Source organism: Polypterus senegalus, chromosome 10 (assembly GCF_016835505.1).
Source record: "Polypterus senegalus isolate Bchr_013 chromosome 10, ASM1683550v1, whole genome shotgun sequence".
NCBI lineage: Eukaryota > Metazoa > Chordata > Cladistia > Polypteriformes > Polypteridae > Polypterus > Polypterus senegalus.
In genome coordinates, this window is record NC_053163.1 from 161,026,056 (window position 1) to 161,043,125 (window position 17,070).

At 43.4% G+C, this 17,070-nt stretch overlaps 1 protein-coding gene across 1 annotated transcript in view; it reads right to left on the reverse strand.

Moving 5' to 3' along the window:
• med16 (mediator complex subunit 16) overlaps positions 1 to 15,784 on the reverse strand; it is a 98,906-nt gene extending 83,122 nt beyond the window's left edge. Inside the window, exons 1-4 of the mRNA XM_039767154.1 lie at positions 15,559 to 15,784; positions 11,955 to 12,178; positions 10,702 to 10,809; positions 3,143 to 3,312 (exon numbers count right to left, since the gene is read on the reverse strand). Of these exons, the coding sequence (XP_039623088.1) occupies positions 3,143 to 3,312; positions 10,702 to 10,809; positions 11,955 to 12,090 (414 nt within the window). The 5' untranslated portion in view covers positions 12,091 to 12,178; positions 15,559 to 15,784. The remainder of the gene's footprint in view (positions 1 to 3,142; positions 3,313 to 10,701; positions 10,810 to 11,954; positions 12,179 to 15,558) is intronic.
• Positions 15,785 to 17,070: the final 1,286 nt, after the last annotated feature.

The following is a 17,070-nucleotide window of genomic DNA, read 5'->3' on the forward strand; positions in this document are numbered from 1 at the left end:
ATTGCCTTCACTATTTATTACCTGCACCAAACCAAAGTCCATAAAAACCTTACAATAGAAGTAGCACTATTGCAAAAGGCCAGAAAATTGAAACAGAAATAACTGTTTTCCATTTCCTGTCTTCCTGTGCTACCCTTCTATTTTTTTCATTGCCTGTGTGTCCTTTTTTTTATTGTATGGTAACTACTACCTGAAAGTGTGGACTGAAGCCTCTCCAAAACCCAAGTTCTAAATCCAGCATTTCTGCTAAAACTGACCTGTGTTCTTTACTAAAGACCAGCTCACTTTTCTCCATTTTATTGCATGGAGAGTCATAGGCTGTCTTTTGAACAACTGGTCAGTCAGGTTTCGAATTACTGAACCTAAGTGTGTGTGGTTTTTAATTACTGCTGGCCCTAGCACAGCTGTTAGGACCTTCACACCCCTGTGCATTCCTGGCTTGCTAGCTGAGCTTCCTGCTGCACCATCCCCCATCCTTTGTTCTTTGGCTTGTCCTGTTTCATTCAAACCAACTCCTAAACTGGTGCACTTTCTTTCCAACTCAGCCATTCTTGCACTAGCACATTCAGACCTTTCACACACAAGCACTTGAATTCCTTTCATTTCCATTGTTCTTTGTTTAATTCCACACTTTCTTTACTCAGTATCCTTAAGCCAATATCCAGTTCATGCCCTCTAGTCAACAATTGCCATTCACACTCACCAGCTCCTCTGCCTTCTATCTGATCTCTTTGTCCTAAATCAAATTTCAATGCAGCACTGGTTACCTTTCCTAACAGTGGTGAAATATCTATCAGTGTAGCATGCTCTTTAAATACTGGACAGACCTCAGAATTACTTGGAGATTGTGGTGCAGTGGAGAATAAAGGAAGAAAACACCCTTGCTGTTTTCCCTTCCTTTCATCTCTCTCCTTTTCCTCACACTCACATTCCCACTCTTTATCTGAGCACTCATCTGTCTCATGTAAGTCACCCACCCATGTTTTAGGGTTCCAGTCCGATCTGGTTACTGTTGCCCTAACTTTCACCATGGGTGGTTTACATTTCTTTTTTCCACTTCTTTCACTGCTTTCTACTTTAGCAGCGGATGTTCTACATGCTAACACTTCACAATTATCACACCAACTGTTACATCTTTCAAAACTCTCACTCAACATTCCATAACTTTCATTCACTTTGCTATTTTCTTCTTTATCATGATCTTCCTTATTACCAATAATACAAGCTAGTAAACCTCTTATAACAGCAGCTGTCTTCTTTAAACCTGATCTCTGTTTTCTTGCTTTTAATCCTTCCAGCCCCCTTCCATTTTGTGGCACACTCAGCTCAGCTTCTGCTTTCTCTACCTGAACTACAGGTTTCCTAGCTTTAGCCTGCTTGCCTCTGCCACTCCACTGGAAGATGGCTGACTTTAAAATGAACTTAGGCATTTCTAAGTCTACAATTCACTCTAATACAATTTGCCAAATTCGTTATGGGTTGGCCTACTTTTGCCCCTGTAAGCAAACATACACATACATACACAAAGATTCTAAACGAATAAGTACCGTATGAATGACGAATGCATGTCCCATCACTCCCTAGCACTTTAACCACTTAAATGCCGTATGAATGACGCATGCATCTTTCACCACTCCCTAGCACTTTAATTAGGGACTCACTACCACCAGCACTAACAAACATGCGGGTGTCCTTGTGACACACATGAAGTCTCTACACTTTGTTGGTTATATTCCATTCAGCAACCAAACAATGTTTTACTTCCACCGCATTTGTACACTGGGTGCCCTAAAATTCACATACATAAACAAACACATACATCAAAACAGTATTGCAAACAGGGTGCAAAACTTGGTTACCCCAAAATCCTGCCGACTACGCCAATTGTTTTATCTTGGTAGAGTAATATATATTGCTCTACTGTCCCCTATTGTATTATTAATATGTAGCCTTAGAATACCTAATCTCACAGACTTACCACTGTATATAACTTATCCCCACCTTCCCTTCTATATCTATAACCTCAGGCAATTAGATGTAGTAAAAAGACAAGCAGGAGTTAAGTTACACATAAAATAATGTATTACTGATAATATTCATAAATAATAACAAAATGCAAAGTACATTTGAATATTGGCAACCATACAACCTGATAAAATGGTGATGTGTAATTCAGGTGGCACACAGACTTGCAGTTACTTAAAATGTCTCTAGTTAAGGCATCGTTGGTGCTCAGCTTTCAGCCACATGTCTGTTCAATATGGCTGCTGAGCTGTGCTCTTCATTGTGTTGTCTTCATCATCACAGGTTAGCAAGAGAGATGCTTCTTCATATGTGGGTCAGTCAGAGAGATGCTTCTTCATCATATGTCAGTCAGTCAGAGAGATGCTTCTTCATCATATGTCAGTCAGTCAGAGAGAGAGAATGTGGTTGAGCAAGTACATTTATAGATGTTCTCTCCAATTCCTAGAACCAATAGGACATCATGGTACTTAAAGGCCTCTGAGACTAGCCAATTCCAAACAGCCATACCTCAGACCAATGGGTGAAATAGAACATCTTATCTTCTGCCCCCCCAAGACCATATATTACACTAACCTGGCTTTGTGTGGGGGATGGGAGAAAAGACTTTAGCAAAGAAATGCTCATCAAACTGGTTTAAGACACATCCCCAAATCCTGTCGTAAAATTACAAAGAAAAGTCGTAAACATGGGGGGATAAACAAGAATGCCTCTCACCAAGGTACCACTAAATTACATTGGTTTGCCTAAATTATAAATAAAGACATACAAAACATTTATCAAGTTATATGCAAAATCCTACATCACAACACCGTGTCTGCGTGGATTTCCTCCCACATTCCAAAGAGATGCAGGTGAAGTGGATTGGCGATCCTAAATTGTCCCCAGTATGTGTGTGCCCCCTAAGGTGGGCTGGTGCCCTGCCGGGGGTTTGTTTCCTGCCTTGCACCCTGTGTTGGCTGGGATTGGCTCCAGCAGGCCCCTGTGACCCTGTAGTTAGGATATAGCAGGTTGGATGATGACGGACAGACTGACGTAACACTTTAGGCTTTATTATTGAATATTTTTCTGAATCCTGCATGTTTTAATCTTCATAGGAGAAAACCGAACCAGCACCTACCTTCTCCACATGCAGAGCCAGTTTGACCCCATTGTGAAGCCAAGAGAGCGCTACTATGGGGTCCCCCTCCACTGCACTCCCCAAGGTGCTTTCCCAGCTGTTGACCAGGTGCTCCATCATGGCCCAGCACTTGATTTGTCCATCGGCGTCCGCAGAGAGCAGCCGTGAACCTGCAATGAAACACAGCGTCCCCCAGGTCAGTCACAGGCTTTAGGCTGGCAGTGTTCATTTCACAAAGGGGGTCCCATTTCATTAGTACTGGACATGCAGTAAGTCGCCATTTGGCATTAAAGCATCCTCGTTTAAACACAACCATGAACGTCCGCTCCAATCGCTTATGAAGCAGGAAGGTGCCACAGAGGTGAACGCTGCAGCCTCACAGTCCCTGGAGTTTAAACACCTGGCATGGGTCACCCCCTCAATTCAGGAACGCTGGCCTTTTTTTTGCAAAGTGCCAATGTGACAGCAGAAGAACCGTCACGGGGTCTATTGTTGGTACAGGGAGCTGGAAGAACCAGCAGCAGTGACTATTTAACCAAATAAAGTACAGTTGAGAGTTCACTGGTGCAATGCTGAAAGATTTGTAAAGTGAAGATTCCCCATAAGACACTTCTTAATGTTAGCACATCATCCCGGTAAATCTCACATTTTAGGGTTTTAGGTAATGCCTTCACTTACTGGCTTGGCGGAGTCCTCATCGTTAGTGGTCAGCTGAAGGGGCAGTTTTCATTCTGCGGCTGCACACTGCCTTTAGGCTGCTAAAAGCTGGCAAGCGGCGGATTTCGTAACAGTCAGGAAGAACGAAACAGGAAAGGGGGAGAGCCATCGTAGTACGGGATGGTAGCAGTTTAATTCCACTCGTACATGTCATTTACTACGTCTTGTTGTTTGAGAGTTTAGACGTAATCCCCGGGGATGTGCAAGATGGAGGTAAGATGGTGTATTGTGTATTTTTAATATACAGTGATCCCTCGCTATATCGCGCTTCGACTTTCGCGGCTTCACTCCATCGCAGATTTTAAATGTAAGCATATCTAAATATATATCACAGATTTTTCGCTGGTTCGCAACAATGGGTTTTTCAATTTATGGTACATGCTTCCTCAGTTTGTTTGCCCAGTTGATTTCATACAAGGGACGCTATTGGCAGATGGCTGAGAAGCTACCCAATCAGAGCACGTATTACATATTAAATAAAACTCCTCAATGATATACGATATGCTTCCCGCGCACTGCTTCGCACACTTAAAAGCTCTAACAGCCCGTATTGATTCTTCATTGTTTGCTTTTCTCTGTCTGTCTCTCTCACTCTCTCTGAGAAATACAGGCAGATACTGTACTTATCCATCAAGCAATACCATCAGGGAGGCGTATGATTAGCCCCATTATCTGCTCATGACGGAGGGGGTGTGAGCAGAGGGGCTGTTTGCTTAGAAGATACGGACGTGCCTGTAAAAAAAATACTGAAAGGCTACCTTCACATTGATCCCTTCATTGCTGCCGCTTTATCGCAGTGCTTGCAATACTTAAAAGCCCAAACAGCCCGTATTGATTTTTGATTGTTTGCTTTTCTCTCTCCGTCTGACATTCTCCACTCCTGACGCGCACCTTGAGGAGGAAGATATGTTTGCATTCGTTTAATTGTGAGAAAGAACTGTCATCTCTGTCTTGTCATGGAGCACAGTTTAAACTTTTGACTAAAGGGTGTTATTTCATGTCTAGAGGGCTCTAATAATGTTAACAAACATATTTAGAAGGTCGTAAACAGGTTTTCAATGCTCTAACTGCGAAAATATTAGATTTATAAGTAAAGAATCCTACTTCTTGAAAATTCATTTATCTGTCTGGAGCAGATCAACCGCTATAAACGAGGGTTTACTGTATAACTGTGCGGAGAATATTTATAAACAGTGTGGGAGAGTTTCTAAGGGCTTAAAATATATAAAAATAATCATACAAACATATGGTTTCTACTTCGCAGATTTTCACCTATCGCGGGGGGTTCTGGAACGCAACCCCCACGATCGAGGAGGGATCACTGTATATATGAATAAAGTATGAATAAGGCGGTGATCCTCCCCCTCTATCTGAATGGTAGGAGCCCATGGCCTTTAACACTAGAATTACCAGAGCCTACAAAAAACTCGTAAATCTGTTCCCCCTTAAATCCATTCGCACCTCTCCATCTTGTTGTCTTTTGTCCTTTAAATGTGTCAATAAGCACTAAGCAGCCAGCAGTCTGCTATCACCTCCCCCCACCCCACAGAGTTCTCAGCTCAAGTCGGTTGACCTGCATGTCACGGAGTTGTATAGAGTGAGAAGTCAAGCAAAATGACACCTTTTATAAATACTATATCGTTATTTGGAACACATGCATTTCATGTGTGTTCCGTGTCTACAACAATCTATGTACAGTAAACATCGTTTAAATAGAAACGTTTTTTCATGTTTTAGTAATAATTGACAAAATGTAGACACGAAGAGTATAATGTGTGAAGCCTGAATTCCAAATATCAAAAACACTTTCACAAAAGGTACAAATAACAGAACAAAGTGCACTTTTATTCAAGAATATAACTGCAGAAAAAGAACCCGCGTTAGGGTGCAACATTGACACGCATTTACTACGACCCCTTCTGTGGCGCAATGGTATCAACTGTTGGCTGGTAATCAAAACGTAATGGGTTCGATCCCGGACGAGTCAGTTTTGAGAAGTGAACTGCTCTTATTCTTACTAATTTTAGAATAAAAACACACATTTTTGTAGTCTGTAACAGCAACTGTAATTTATGATACTTGTAAAGGTTAGCTTTAGTTTTTTTTTTTTTTTTATTTTATTCAGTTTTATTCTCTCAGTCACGTTCACGTCAAACCCCACCCCCCTTGCTTTTTACACTGCGGTTTTCACATAAAGACGCGCTATAACAAACGTGAACTCGGCTGATGACGACGGTTCTACATCAGAGATAGAATGCACGTCACACTTTAACCATCGCTGTACTTTGCATATGTACACGGGAAGCTCTGCTGTCTACTTGTGACTTTACACTGTAGGAAGTAAGTAAATAAAAAAAGGTAAATAAGTAAATAACATTCGATCTGATGGCCCTGTTCAATCTATATACATCAGACTTCCAATATGACTCGGAGTCCTGCCACGTGCAAAAGTTCACTGATGACACTGCTATTGTGGGCTGCATCAGGAGTGGGCAGGAGGAGGAGTACAGAAAGTTAATCAAAGACTTTGTTAAATGGTGCGACTCAAACCACTTACACCTTAACACCAACAAGACCAAGGAGCTGGTGGTGGATTTTAGGAGGCCCAGGCCCCTCATGGACCCTGTGATCATCAGAGGTGACTGTGCAGAGGGTGCAGACCTATAAATATCAAACTGGACTGGACTGCCAATACTGATGCTCTATGTAAGAAAGGTCAGAGCAGACTATACTTTCTGAGAAGGTTGGCATCCTTCAACATCTGCAGTAAGATGCTGCAGATGTTGTACCAGATGGTTGTGGCGAGCGCCCTCTTCTATGCGGTGGTGTGCTGGGGAGGCAGCATAAAAATGAAAGACGCCTCACGCCTGGAAAAACTTGTTAAGAAGGCAGGCTCTATTGTAGGAGTAACATTGGACAGTTTAACATCTGTGGCAGAGCGACGGGCACTAAGCAAACTCCTGTCAATCATGAAGAGTCCACTGCATCCACTGAACAGTGTTCATCTCCAGACAGAGGAGTAGCTTCAGTGACAGACTGCTGTCACCATCCTGCTCCACTGACAGACTGAGGAGACCCCATACTATGCGACTCTTCAATTCCACCCGGAGGAGTAAATGCTAACATTATTCAAAGTTATTGTCTGCTTTTACATGCAATTTTTATTACTATTTAATTTAATATTGTTTTTTGTATCAGTATACTGCTGCTGGATTATGTGAATTCCCCCTTGGGATTAATAAAGTATCTATCTATCTATCTTGCGGTTAGTCATTAACCCTTGAAACTTAACTCTAAAATCGAAACTCATCCACCACAAGCAGCCTGCATCTATTAATCCAGTGAATGGCGGCTGGCGACGGAGGGTGGCGGTTCACACAGCATTTGCAGCGACACAGAGATCGGACTACGGGCACGTAAAGAGCGTGAAATAGAAAGTAATTTACTGTGCCGCCTTTCTTTGTGCTTCTTGTATATCAAGATGTAATTCAAACTCCTGAAGTCGGAATGTGCTGGTCAACAAAATCGTATGGACCGAAGAATCCTGAGTGAGTAACGTTTCAGTTTATTTCTCAGGTGCCTGCGTTTTGTGAATAGTAATTCACCTGCTACTTTGCACAGGAGAATAACAAAGCCTAGTATGGAAAATTTTTGAATGGAATGTTGAAGGCATTAATTTTAAGCACATTGTCTTGGAGCGAGATATATTGTGCGCTGTAGACATTTAGACAGCAGCCTAAGCAGGGAAGCCCAGACCTCCCTCTCCCCAGCCACCTCCTTAAGCTCCTCTAGGGGAGGACCCGGAGGCGTTCCCAGGCCAGCCAGGAGATATAATCCCTCCAGAAAGTCCTGGGTCTGCCCCATGGCCTTCTCCCAGAGGCACATACCCGGAACACCCGCCCAGGGAGGCGTCCAGGGGGCATTCTGATCAGATGCCCGAAACACCTCAACTAACTCCTCTCAATACGGAGGAGCAGCGACTCTACTCCGAGTCTCTCCCGGATAACTGAACTCTTCATCCTCTCTCTAAGGGAAAGTCCAGCCACCCTGCAGAGAAAACTCATTTTGGCTGCTTGTATCCACGATCTTGCTCTTTCAGTCACTACCCAAAGCTTGTGGCCATTGGCGAGGGTAGGAACAAAGATCAACTGGTAAACCGACAGCCTCACCTTTTGGCTCAGCTATCTCTTCACCACGATGGACCGTTGCAGAGCCCACCTTACTGCGTATGCCGTACCGATCCATCTGTCAACTTCCCGCTCCATTCTTCCCTCACTCGTGAACAAGACCCCGTGATACTTGAACTTGAGATTGAGGTCACTGAACCAGACCCCCTCCACTCCTTGGCGGCACCTAGAAATTCTGTCCTTAAAACTTATGAACAGAATCAGTGACAAAGGGCAGCCCTGGCAGAGTCCAACCTCAACAGGAAACGAGTTTGACTTATTACCGGCAATGCGGACCAAGCTCCTGCTCCTCCTGTACAGGGACTGAATGGCTCGTAACAATGAACCTTGTACCCCGTACTCTTGGAGCACACCCCACAGGATGCTTCGGGGGACACGCTCAAATGCCTTCTCCAAATCCACAAAACACATGTGGACTGGTTGGGCAAACTTCCATGCCCCCTCCAGGATCCTGGCCAGGTTGTAGGGCTGGTCCAGTGTTTCACGGCCGGGATGGAATCCTCATTGTTCCTCTTGAATCCGAGATTCGACCATCGACCAAACTCTCTTCTCCAGCACCCCTGAATAGATCTTACCGGGGAGGCGGAGGAGTGTGATCCCGCTATACCTTAAAATTCACCTAAATTTCATTACAAATTACCCTATTCTGGGCAAAAAAAAGATTAAAAAGTGCCAAATGATGAAGGAAATAAATATATATTTTTTAAATTATATAAATTTGTTCATATACAGTGGCTTGCAAAAGTATTCGGCCCCCTTGAACTTTTCCACATTTTGTCACATTACAGCCACAAACATGAATCAATTTCATTGGAATTCCACGTGAAAGACCAATACAAAGTGGTGTACACGTGAGAAGTGGAATGAAAATCATACATGATTCCAAACAATTTTTACAAGTAAATAACTGAAAAGTGGGGTGTGCGTAATTATTCAGCCCCCTGAGTCAATACTTTGTAGAACCACCTTTTGCTGCAATTACAGCTGCCAGTCTTTTAGGGTATGTCTCTACCAGCTTTGCACATCTAGGGACTGAAATCCTTGCCCATTCTTCTTTGCAAAACAGCTCCAGCTCAGTCAGATCAGATGGACAGCGTTTGTGAACAGCAGTTTTCAGATCTTGCCACAGATTCTCGGTTGGATTTAGATCTGGACTTTGACTGGGCCATTCTTTTGTTTTAAACCATTCCATTGTTGCCCTGGCTTTATGTTTAGGGTCATTGTCCTGCTGGAAGGTGAACCTCCGCCCCAGTCTGAAGTCTTTTGCAGACTCCAAGAGGTTTTCTTCCAAGATTGCCCTGTATTTGGCTCCATCCATCTTCCCATCAACTATGACCAGCTTCCCTGTCCCTGCTGAAGAGAAGCACCCCCAGAGCATGATGCTGTCACCATCATATTTGACAGTGGGGACGGTGTGTTCAGAGTGATGTGCAGTGTTAGTTTTCCGCCACACATAGCGTTTTGCATTTTGGCCAAAAAGTTCCATTTTGGTCTCATCTGACCAGAGCACCTTCTTCCACATGTTTGCTGTGTCCCCCACATGGCTTGTGGCAAACTGCAAACGGGACTTCTTATGGTTTTCTGTTAACAATGGCTTTCTTCTTGCCACTCTTCCATAAAAGCCAACTTTGTGCAGTGCACGACTAATAGTTGTCCTATGGACAGATTCCCCCACCTGAGCTGTAGATCTCTGCAGCTCGTCCAGAGTCACCATGGGCCTCTTGGCTGCATTTCTGATCAGCGTTCTCCTTGTTCGGCCTGCTGAGTTTAGGTGGGCGGCCTTGTCTTGGTAGGTTTACAGTTGTGCCATACTCCTTCCATTTCTGAATGATCGCTTGAACAGTGCTCTGTGGGATGTTCAAGGCTTTGGAAATCTTTTTGTAGCCTAAGCCTGCTTTAAATTTCTCAATAACTTTATCTCTGACCTGTCTGGTGTGTTCTTTGGACTTGCACTCATCAGGCAATGTCTATGGGCAACTGACTGCACTCAGACCAAAGGGGGCTGAAGAATTACGCACACCCCACTTTGCAGTTATTTATTTGTAAAAAATGTTTGGAATCGTGTATGATTTTCGTTCCACTTCTCAAGTGTACACCACTTTGTATTGGTCTTTCACGTGGAATTCCAATGAAATTGATTCATGTTTGTGGCGGTAATGTGACAAAATGTGGAAAAGTTCAAGGGGGCCGAATACTTTTGCAAGCCACTGTAGTAAACGATGTGATGTAGTTAGCTTTGAAACTTGTATCCTAACCTGCTAAGTGTACAGTTCTGTCTGATTGTGACACAAAACTAAACTCCATAGTAGCTCTTTAACCAGACCATAATTACTAAATCTAAAACGGAAATTAATAGATCTAGAAATAAAATAGAAATATCTTTGTGAAATAAAAACTAAACAAAAATTTTCAATATACAACAAAGGAAAACTAAAACTAAACTGAATTTCCAAGTAACGTCAGAACAAATATAGAAATAACTAATAGGAGACGTCAAAACCATAATAACTTTTTATTATTGCAGCGTCTTATTCCAACCAGGGATCTAGCGCCTCCTGCTGGATAAGAGGCTGCACCACTGAACTAGGAACTCGGATGAAGTAATGACAGGACCTGACTGACACACACACACACACACACAGAGTCTGAACTCACCGGACTGATCCCACTCCAGGCATGAAATAACTTCAGTGTGTCCGGAGTTGATGGAGTACACATCCCAGGGGTGTTCGGTGTCGATGATGTGGATCATGTAGGTGAGATCTGAAAGAGAACGACGGTCAACATTAACTTCAGTGGGCACCAGACACACGGTGAACAGCAAGGGTTTATTAAAAAGAAATAAAGGCAGGACGACTCCGCTTTTAGACACTAAGGAACTCTCAACAGTAAGAAACACAGGCGAGGAACCAACAGAACTCAAGCAAAACGCATTTGCAGCAGAAGACAGTTGGCTATAAAAACACAATAATGAGAGAGCCAAGGTGATTGCACCACTTGGGTCAGCAGACCAAAATACAATACGATTCTCAGTCTATGGAAGAGTGCGAATGCAAAGCTTGAAACTGTGAACTTTAACTCTGACAAGTCAAAGGATGATAAACTGGAATAAGCGTTTAAGTGTGGAGACCATCAAGGAGTAATGGCTGATGTTTGGCCGTATTGTAAATTTTTTTATGTAGGAAGTTCTAATTGTACGCGATGTAAATCATTAAACGGATTACATTACACCGGTGTTTAACAGGTCTTATACTAGTAAACGGCACTGGTTGTTAACGGGTTCCCTTTTAAAAATTAACAGTGATGTTTCAGAATTTAATAAACGTTTTGCCCGGCGGGGACGAGAAATCGTCCACATTTGACTCTTCCGTTATAAACTCGCCTCCAACAAACCTGGACAGAAGAGCAGGCCTCTCCTCAGATGCCACAAGCCTTTAAAAGCGGGCGTCTCTTTCTTTTTTTCTAAAACTGAAGTTCACCTTCATCGGAGAAGGACTCAGCAAATGAGTAAGAGCTCTGGAGGGCACTCGCTGTCCTACTGCAGTCTCAGCGTCTTGGAGGATCTGGGCTCCTACCCGATAAATGGAACTGCACAATAAAAGTTCACTGGTGCTAGTGTGCCGTTTCGTTAAAAGGAATGTAAAGTGCCATCTCATTAGTGCTTGTGTTGTTGACGTTGCTGGTACTACTTTCTTACAGTTAAAAAAAAAAAAAATCCAAATCAAGGAAAAATAAAATGTGAAAACCAAAATATCAAAAACAGAATTTGTGAAAAAATAAAACCGAGCCCGTAGGACCCTAGATCAAGACGTTCAGACCTTCCTATTAAAGGACAGCCAGACAAAGACACCACTGCCTTAGAATTGAACAAAAATGTTTACGATGCACCCAACCAAACACCGCCTTACCTTTCTCGTCTTCATTCTTGAGGTCGGTGGTAAAAGCAATGAGGTTTCGGCAGGACCACGAGCAGATCAAAGGGATGGAGGGGCAGTGGTTACTTTTGGGCCTCCTCTCCCACTCGCAAACATAGGCGACATCCATCTGGGAATCCTCAGTGACAAGAACCTCGCCTGCTCGTCACAATCTGCCGCTCACTGCATTGTGTGTTCGACAACACAATAAAATAAACCTAAAAAATGACGAGTTACAAGGATTAGATAGATCTGAAAGGCACTATATACAGTGGCTACAGAAGAGACCCCCCCCCCCTTTGAAATATTCCAGTTTGTTTTGCTTTACAGCCTTCCATGTAAACACACAAACTAATATTTCTTCCCAGCTTTACTTACTCAATGGCTCCTCTAACATCCAAGTGATGGACATCCCAGCTACAGATCAGAAGAATTATAAAACATCAAAAACAAGAAATCCTGAGATTAATAAAGGGACCCCCCCTTCTGAACTCAATCAGGTGTCAGTGCCCCCCATTTCCATTGCGGTTCCTGGCTTCCTTCCACCTGCGATCAATTGTAATGAGTAGGATTAGTGAAGCCGTTCCTGGAGCATTCATTCCCTTGCAACTGACAGCACACAACTGACTATGGGTGACCAGCCACTTTCAGAAGATCTCAGGGACACAGTTGTGGACGGACAGAAGGCAGGAGATCTCAAAGGCTTCATCAGTCCCAAGGAGCTCAGTAAAGTCCTTCATAAAGAAGTGTTTGGTACTACTAGGACCCTCCAAACTGGATGGAAGAGCAAGGAGGACACTGGTAAGAGGGGCTACTGAGAGGCCAATGGCCACTTTGAAAGAATTACAGGATTTGATGGCACAGACTGGTCATTAATGGTGTGCAGGAGACAACAATTTCACAAGCGCTCCACCATTGTGGCTTGTTCGGGAGGGTCGCTCTTCTCAAGAAAGGCCACATTAACACTCATTTGAGCTTTCCCAGAATGCACCTTGGAGATTCTGATGCCAAGTGGAAAAGGTCTTCTGGTCAAATGAGACCAAAATCAAACTATTAGGTCTCAACACCAAACGGTCCATCAATTCAGCTCACCATCCACAACACACCATACCTACAGTCAAGCATGGAGGGGGCAGCATCCTGCTGTGGGGGGCCTGGAGCTCTCGTGAGGGTAGAAGGAAAAATGGATGGAGCAAAACACCATCAAATTCTAGAGGAGAACCTGCTACCCTCTGTCAGAAAGTTGAAGATGGGCAGAATGTTCACCTTTCAATACGCCAACGACCAGAAGCACACAGCAAAACCGACCACCCAGTGGCTGAAGGAGAAAAAAGTGAATGTCCTGCTGTGGCCAATCAGAGCCCAGACTGAAATCACAGTGAAAATCTGTGGAAAGATCTGAAGATAGCAGACCAGCAACACTCATCAGCCAATGTGACCGAATTTGAACAGTCAAACTGTAAAGAAGAGTGGAGGGCAAATATTGAGTGGGCTCAGTCTAGGTGGGCAAAGCTGAGAGAGAAGAATCAACAGACTGTCATTAAAGGAAAACAGGGGTCAACAAAATGACATGGGGGTCTGATCCTTTATTAATCCCAGGAGGTCTTGTTATAATTCCTCTGAACTGTAGCTGTGATTTCTGTCACTTGGATGTTAGAGGAGCCATTGAGTAAGTAAAGCTGGGAAGAAATATGAGTTTGTGTGTTTACATTTAAGGCTGCAAAGAAAAAAAAAAAAAGGAATATTTCAAAAAGGGGGGGGGTTCTTTTCTATACCCACTGTAGATCGACACGAAAGGCACTATATAATAGATAGACAGACCCCCCCCCTTTAATCTGTATCATTTTCATAATCAGACCCCTAAACAGCACTAATTAAATAAGCCCAGTGTTGACGCTGGGCAGAGGAGGGTACGAGTACCTGGGTATCCAGCAGTTAGAAAGTCGGACCCTAGTAAACTAGAAATGGGGGGTCTATGTATATATGAGGGGTGTCAGACGATCAAACTCACCTCTTTACTTTTCGATGTAACCCCCCCCACCTCGACTTCAACACACTCGGTCCACTTTTTCTCCAGTGATTTAATCCCTTTCAGAATAAAAACCTTCATCGTGGTCCCCCAGACAACTTGTGACCCCCTCCTGAAGGTCATAATCATCAGGGGTATCACCATCCACCTGGGAATGTTTTCAATTTTTGAAAGAGAAAACAATAACTGGGGGTCCAGTCTGGACGGTGGACGGCTAAGCCCTATGAAGCCACATTCCATATTAGCCTTCAATTTCTGGAATTGTGGAACGGTGTGTTGTTGTGAAGGTGCAACTCAGCTGCCGACAGCTTCCCAGGACGTTTCTGCTTGACGGCCCCATGAAACGCTTTCATTGTGGAAGGAGAGGTCTCTCCAGTGATGGTTGACTTGTGCAGCCTTCATTTCAACAGCAGAACACCCTTTGCGTGCCCTGAAAACTGTTGCCTTGAGTTTTCCAGCCAACTTCTGCACATATTTCTTGCGGGTGGTCTTGTTTGATTTCACAGTCATGGTGGTGAACCCAAGTTTCATCCGAGTAAAAAAATCCTTGACGATACATTGGTGGGATTTGATCTAACAAGGTTCCAAGTTCTCGTGACTAAATTCCCAATGACATGCCTCTTGGTTCTGTGTCAGCATTCAGTAAGGCCACCATGAACTGACGTTTAACATCATCAAGTAAGTATGGATGGATGGACGATTGTGGGAACTGTGCCAGCTGAAATGTCTGCTCGTTCATTAGCTAGAACATGAACCTTGGAACGACGACCTTCCATAATTGTGGTCTCCACATTTTTGAAGATGCCTGCACAGGACAGCCTAGTGGGTTCAGTGAGTTGGGGTCTCTCATGTTCAATTGGTTCCCGGCCCCATTTAAAATGCCTGACCCAAAACTGAACTTTAAACTATGAAGTTGGGTCAACACCACCATACACAGCATTCAACCGGTCATGAACTTATTGTGGCTTCTTCCCTTATTTTGTATGGAAGTCAATGAAGGGGTCGAGACTCCCAATCTGCTCGCAAATAGACGTGTTTGCCATCCTCTCCCTCCGAGGGTCCGATATGAAATGACCGCAAAACTGCATGTGTGGCTCGTCAAGACAAGTCCTGGACTCCAGCGAGAAGTTTAGATTTGTAACACGAATTTATCACAATCGGGGAGATAATTTAATGAACAGCCCGGTAATAAAGAACTGAACTGACAGCGGCTTATAAAATTAGCAATGTCCTGATTTTTGTTTCGCTTAATACGTGCTCTATACATCTTTCAGCTTAGAATGCATTATCCACCTGCTGGAAAAAAAGCATCTTAAACCTGAAACTTTCACGACACCCCAAATATACGCTCGTAAACAAACAAAAAAACACTTTTAACAGCACGTCTTTCATTGAAACGGCTTCGGAGCGGCTTTTCTTCGTAGCAATTCGCTAGACAAATGGAAATAGATCTGCTAATTCAAATTTTCATTTACGCTTACAGACGCAACTTAGATGGACAATACAGCGACAGCAAAGAGAGAAAAATGCCGACTTCACAAGAAAGAAACGTAAATGTGTTTTACTTACCATTTAAAACCTAACTGCGGCGCTCAAAATACAAAACCGCCACAGCGTAAGCCTTAAGAACTCGACATTCCTTCCTAGCGTTAAATCAGACACCTCTGCTTACTTTAAATAGACTCCTTTACCGATCCCACCATTCGCTTTTAAATTCTAAACACTCGCCGTCCCGCTCCACTAAAATCCACGCTCCGAGAGGCGGAAGCAGGAGGTGGCTAACTGAAGAGATGGTCCAATCCGCAACGAGGCGCACTTTGAAGTAAGCGTTCCTAAAAACCTACCCGCCAGCTCGCCGGAAGTTTGTCTTTTGTGATTCCCACAAAGCACTGCGTTTCTCCCATGAACCTTTGCGCTCTAGTAGTGACTGATGATTGATTGTGCGCGTGCGTGCGCGAACCGGGCAAGTGACACCGCCGTTCGCGGTAGCTATAGATGATGACACACTTTTTTTTTTTTTAGCGTACGCGTATTCTCGCAAGTTTTAATAATGAAAGCTTAGGCCTTCTAGTCAGTGCACGAAGACTGTGGAGTAGCTCACCTCCTAATATCTCATCAGCTCCTTTTTTAAATCTACACTCCAAACGCGTCTTTTTTTTTTCTAGCCTTCGAAAATATTATGTTTTTATCAGCACACTCAAATCGTTTTTTGTGATCTCTTATTGTTTTTTGGCGCCTTATTTATTATCTTTATTATAATTCTTGTTTTTCTCTAAATGTGATTTATAAACAAACATGTTTGTACATTTGTATTTGCAACATGGAACAACGAACCAGATGGAATTATTGAGAAAAGTGGCCATGCAGGTCGGCTTAAGTCTTTCATGATTTGGTTTGCTAGAAGGCAGTGGGGTGCTGGGCATATTCTGTGCCACCTTCACCACCTTCTGCAGCACACACTGTGTTACTTGGGTCAAACAAATGGTGGGATTCAGCCGGCGAGAACAAAGCCTACTGAGCACCTGTAGAAGTCGGTGAGGACGAAGGAGAAATGCAGGAGGACTGGGTAGAAGTAGAGGCGCTCGGGAGCCTTCTTGGCAAATGTGTTGCGCCCACCTTATCTTACCAGATTTACCCCTGGGGACAAATAAAGTTCAGTCTATCTGTCTATCTATCTATCTATTATATAGTCTCATTTCTACTTATCTGTTATATAGTGCCTTGCATATCTATCTGTCTGTCTGTCTATCTATCAGTGCCAGTCGTGCCAGCAGTTTCCATTGACAGTTTCTATCCAGAGGTCAGAAAGTTACTGAAGGGCCAGAAATAATATTGGGACTTTGGTCTTCAGTATACGGTGTATCCGGAAAGTATTCCCAGCGTTCATCACTTTTTCCACATTTTGTTATGTTACAGCCTTAATTCCAAAATGGATTCAATTCATTTTTTCCTCAGAATTCTACACACAACACCCCATAATGACAATGTGAAAAAAGTTTACTTGAGGTTTTTGCAAATTTATTAAAAATAAAAAAAATTTGAGAAAGTACCCACCCAAACCATACCCCGCCTCCTTATGGC